Source organism: Cucurbita moschata, unplaced genomic scaffold, assembly GCF_002738365.1.
Source record: "Cucurbita moschata cultivar Rifu unplaced genomic scaffold, Cmos_1.0 Cmo_Scf00047, whole genome shotgun sequence".
NCBI lineage: Eukaryota > Viridiplantae > Streptophyta > Magnoliopsida > Cucurbitales > Cucurbitaceae > Cucurbita > Cucurbita moschata.
Window position 1 is genome coordinate 1649910 of NW_019268563.1, and position 5437 is coordinate 1655346.

The following is a 5437-nucleotide window of genomic DNA, read 5'->3' on the forward strand; positions in this document are numbered from 1 at the left end:
AAAAAAAAAAAAAAAAAAAAAAAAAAAAAAAAAAAAAAAAAAAAAAAAAAAAAAAAAAAAAAAAGCCAATTCTCACGCAAATAACCTCACCCACCCATAATAATTTTTATGAATTAATAACAACAAAACTTTGTATTCACCCTCATACGTTGTTTGTAAATGCCATACAAATAAGACAGTTACATTTATGCTACACTTTTCAAACACAACTTCACAATAATTACACACTTCTTTCAATGCTTATTCTTCTTCTTCTTCTTCTTATTCTTTCTAATTATGTACTATAATGTGTTTTTGTATGAACTCGGATTATATAAAAAAGCTAAGAGTTTAATCGAATGTTACCCTATGGAAAGGTTCCAGTCAGCCGAATGTGATCGAGTGTCCTCTTTAGACCATACTTGGAAACGGCCTGGTTTCCTTCCCTGAATCCATCTCCATATGCCGATGATGTATCCGACTCGATCTGGTGTTTGAAAAAGTCCCCGAGTTTCTTCTCGAAGTCCGACCGTTTACCTTTCTTTGAAGACGTCGAAGACGAAGAAGATGATGATGAAGGTGATGACGATGAAGATGAGGACGAAGACGAAGATGTCGAGGCAACACCACTTCCCGGGATGGAATACATCTCGGAATCCAACCACATGTGAGCCAATACTTGGCATATGCCTTCTTCGACCTCGGGTTTCAAATTGGGATAGCCTGTTCGTGAGTCGTGTAAACAAGTTAAATCATGAAATCGAAAAAGGATTATGAAGCAAAGAGCAACCTTTAAGCCTGAGCCATGCATGCATCATCTCGTGAGCCAGAATAGATCCTGTCAATAACCTGAAATCACCAAGTTACTCACAGATGTAAACGAGTTTGCTTCTTCATCCTTTGGAAGAACACATAGTAATGTACATCAAGTGTGTCGAGGAAATCGTACCGAGGAAGGCCATACAAAACGAGAATAGCAGTAACTTCGCAACGACGAACTAATCTATAAGGTTCGGTAAACATGTCTATTATGCGGTAACCTGCTCCAATCTTCGGCCTCTTGGAGATCTGCAGATTTTGTTGAGAATATAATATCGTATCACATCGATTAAGTTAAATTCGAGTAATTGGAACTTGAGGAAAATGTCATACAGTAGCAACAGTCTGCTCTTCTGATAAGCATAGTCCTCTAGTTTCGGGCAAGTGATGATGACCCTGTTATCCAAAGACAAACAAAATTCAAATGGACAAACAAAATTCAAATGGACAAACAAAATTCAAATGGACAAACAAAATTCAAATGAGTTCTTGACGAGGATGACAACGTTGTGCATTGCTCGACACAGACAAGGTCCATTAGTCCTTACATTCTTTTCTCCGACCATGGCCTCGTTTAGCGCTTGCCTCTCAACCAACAACATGGGAACTTGTTGTTCCACTTTCATATTCAGACCCTCATAGAATTCTTGAATTTCGAGGTATAGAGGTTGACACTCATGAGTATCCATGATTGCAGAGTCCAAACACTCTAAACAGAGCTTCCGACCATCATCAAGTAACAAGTAGCTAGTGTCCCTTGGCTGCATCAATTCAAAAGTTAAAACTGAGATGAAGAGAGCCGTTTTCTCCAGATCTTGTTTCTTCATACTATACACGTGTGATCGATAAAAGGGGTCGGGGTAGAATATAATTTTGAAGATCACCTCCATTCTTTCGCAGCTACAACATCTCGGAGTTCCATCTTTTTCGTGTGAAGGACAATATTGTTGTGACCAGAAAGGATGTTTTCTATACTCTATAAGACCAGAAGAATTAGTAGGAATCTGTGCAGAAGGAAATTAAGGAAAAGATCAGGATCAATATATTTCGAGGTTATAAAGTTGAATAATCGACAGATGTGAAAGAAACGACAAGATATTCATATATCATTCTCAAACGACAAGACGTTCTTTAGAGGAATAAATCGAAACAATGAATGAATCCATCAAACAGAAGAAGAGAGGCTTACAAAGTTGCTGCAAACGTCACATCTTGGATGATGTTGTTCCTTAAAGCAGGATTTGTGATAAGGTCGGTTCCCGGACATCGAGAACTGTCAAAATTTAGATTCATTTTAACGAGAAATCAATACCCACATGTTCGAAAGGAAACTTCAATTGTATATCCACCTCATGATCAGTTATGGGTTCATTGCAAGTATTGCAGCGAAAACATTCTGGATGCCAAACAGCTCCCATGCAACTTAGAAACCGCCCGTGACCAATCTCAGTATGGCAACCAGCACAGACCCTACATGAAATACGAGTTTAGACCAGACCAAATGAAAAGTTACTAAGCTAGATTTCAGACATCGTTCCCATAAGACCAGACCAACGAGATACGAGTTCACGATCAAAGCAGACTAAACATGGCTAAAGTAGTGTCTTGAGGCAAAGGAATATGCATGATTGGCCATATGTACCTGTATCCTGATGGATAGAAGAAAGGATAATGATTGAAAATATTTCCACTATCAAATCTAGGAGGTGGTGGCTCCATATTTAGACTTTCTTGGAGAGCTCTAGCTAACTGTTCATCTTCTTCAGCTTGATATGTGGAAACCTTCTCATCATCCTCCACTAGAGTGCTAGCAACCTGCTCGTCTTCCTCCAATTGAGCTTTGGCAGCTCTCTCATCTTCCTCCATTTGAGCTTTAGCAAGTCGCTCGTCTTCTTCCATTTGAGCTTTGGCAAGTCGATCATCTTCCTCCATTTGAGCTTTAGCAAGTCGCTCGTCCTCCTCCAATTGAGACTTAGTAATTTGATCGTCATCGTCTGACTCGCCTTTCGTACTTTGTTCATCATCCTCTGATTCAGCTTTGGTACTGTGTTCATCTTCATCACTGTGAGCTTCTTCTTCTGCAATTGACAAATAACAAAAAAAAAACAATATGAATGAACCCTTGATATAATGTGGCAAGCTTGTAATTGTATCATTGTTGTTAATTTCTGAAGTGTCATGCATCATTTTATGATATATTATCTTCGTGCTGCCCCAGTCACACACCAAGCGACGAACACGCTTAATGCGTCCTCAGAACTCCCCGAAAGACAAGTCAATAAATCATAGAATGCAAAATGAGTGCAACCAAATTCACCTGTCAACGCTTTCCCTTTATGATCTTCTTCCAAAAGTGATAGTGCAATTGCATAATCAATCTCCTCTCGTTCATGTTCTGTCAATTCATCCTGTCAAGTTTTCCACGAACACAAATCAGCACCGAGTATCGAGAAGTATTTTACTCTGTAGTGTATACTATCCACCTATGACAGATCTGCAGAAACAGCGGAATAAAGATGAAGAGATGAAAAACTAGATTCCTACCACCGAGGTTCGAGGTTCATCCCAAATTCTATCGTCTCCATATCTTTCCCTGTATGAGCTTTTGTGGCCTTTGAAAAGCTTAGTCCACCAACCCATACTAGAAACTTCACTATTGGATTGTTTAGCTACTATACTTTTTCCTGCACCAAGTTATTCAGTCAGGAACTAGAAATCATCCACTCGAAATTCTGAAAACGTATAAACGTTACATAAATTCTTTTCAATAGCTCTTTACGTCAATCTCTACGCGTTTAAAAGTTGAAACACATAAGCTTGCAGCAAGCAACACACCAATAAGAAACTGGTAGCAACTGAATCCATACAGCAGAGAAATCAACAATTTCTGTCCCAAAGTTCCCTAATACGAACCAAAGCTAATACCACATTTGCAGGAGAAGTAAATCTTCAATGGAAATTTTCTATAACAGCCCAAGCCCACCGCTAGCAGATATTATCCTTTTTGAGCTTCCCCTCGAAGTTTTTAAAACAAGTTCGATAGGGAGAGGTTTCCACGCCCTTATAAAGGGTGTTTCGTTCTCCTTCCTAATGGACGTGGGATCTCACATTTTCACTGCTATTACACTCTAAACCCAGAACAGATAAAGAACAGATCTTCCGAATCAACAGAAGATTCTAAAATGATTAAATCAAGAAACTTCCAAAATTGCAGATACAGGAAGCAAGTCAATTCTTCTTGAAGGTAGTACAAGATAAAACCAATAGAATCTTGATAAACCCATCTGAAATTCACATGACCAACAGCCAATAATGGAAAGAAAAAGGCAAAGCGTTGGAAAAACAACTAAAATTTGGATCAAAACACGAGTATTGACAGGAAAGACAAGAGGGAAATGAAGGAAGAACAATATGAGGGAAAAGAGAAATCAATTCCATTCCATTCCATTCCACCTGAAAAAGGGAAAGAAGGAGCAGAGACTGTTGGATCGGAAAAATGTTAGATCAGATAGAAGTTGGGAACCCACCAATGCATAATCACCAAAAGAGAGAAAAAATGACAAAAAATATTCTCCTCAGCATATCCATACCCCAACTTTCCCCCTGAACATAGTTGAAACTTTCCTGGACAAGCAAAGTCAAAAGAAGAATTCAGCAGAGGAAAAGCAGAAAACAAAAGGGAATAGAAAAGTGAAATGAAAGCGTAAGAGAAAGGATACTTGAATTCCACTCAATTCCAGGCTGAAAGGGGGGGGATAAATTGATTCAAAAGCAGTTGTTGGTCATAAAAGAGGAGGAGGAGGAGGAGGAGGAGAAGAAGAAGAAGAAGAAGAAGAAGAAGAAGAAGAAGAGAAAGTGAAGGGAAAAGGATCAAACCCAGAAGGGGGAAGCGTGTGATGAGTTCAACAAATTTGTTTTGATCCTCCTCTGCAAATGGGTCCTCTGCAAAATTTCGACCACATCCCACAAAACGTCAAGGACCCCATGGGCCTTCTTTTTTAATTAATTTCTGGTTTGACAAAACGTCACCAAGGGAAAGGGAAGAAGGGGAGGGGAGGAAGGGGAAGGAAAGCGATTTTTGATCTTCGGTGGGTACTCCATCCGCCACTCGCTAATAAACAAATAGGTAAGAAGTTATGAGTCAAAAATGTTGAATTCGGGCGACTCAGTGGGTTTTGTGTTAGCTACTACCAAACTTCTCAAGGGGCAGGGCAGGGCAGGGCAGCGCAACCCACACCACCAACTCATAATTATTATTCATACTTGTTGTTGCTTCGCTTCTTCAAACTGTGGTTTTCTAATTCAATCTCTGATTATGCTCGTTTTTCCTACACGAGAATCAAATTTGAAAAATGTCAATAAAATAGTTTATATTATTTTGAATTCAAATATTTATTTAGTTGGTAAATACTTTTATATATATATATAAATATATACAAACCCTCCTTAAGATTATAATTACAAAATAATAATAAAATAAAAACAATCTACATTACTATTTCTTTTCTTAAAAGAAAAGAAATTTAAGAAAAGAAATGCCCGTAACTTTAATAAATTTGCATTTACTTTCGATTCTATAATTGAAGATTTGAACGCTCCATTTCATAAACGCATGACTGTAAGTGTAGGAATCAGATTT

The 5437-nt window shown here is 38.3% G+C and overlaps 1 protein-coding gene across 4 annotated transcripts; it reads right to left on the reverse strand.

Moving 5' to 3' along the window:
• Nucleotides 1-87: 87 nt before the first annotated feature.
• LOC111434952 (protein DA1-related 1) lies at nt 88-4924 on the reverse strand. 4 transcript variants are annotated; one of them, XM_023072286.1, is made up of 13 exons: nt 4675-4924; nt 4326-4422; nt 3343-3482; nt 3116-3206; nt 2441-2876; nt 2148-2268; nt 1988-2071; nt 1683-1802; nt 1347-1559; nt 1132-1194; nt 929-1047; nt 770-828; nt 88-702 (listed from the first exon to the last, which is right to left on the reverse strand). In XM_023072286.1, the coding sequence occupies exons 3-13, from the start codon at nt 3436-3438 to the stop codon at nt 347-349; spliced, it is 1758 nt and encodes a 585-aa protein (XP_022928054.1). In that variant the 5' UTR covers nt 3439-3482; nt 4326-4422; nt 4675-4924; the 3' UTR covers nt 88-346. The 4 variants fall into 4 exon arrangements, with proteins under 4 accessions (XP_022928054.1, XP_022928053.1, XP_022928052.1 ...); XM_023072285.1 differs by having other exon boundaries at nt 4252-4422; XM_023072284.1 differs by having other exon boundaries at nt 4518-4924.
• Between the last annotated feature and the right edge of the window lie 513 nt (nt 4925-5437).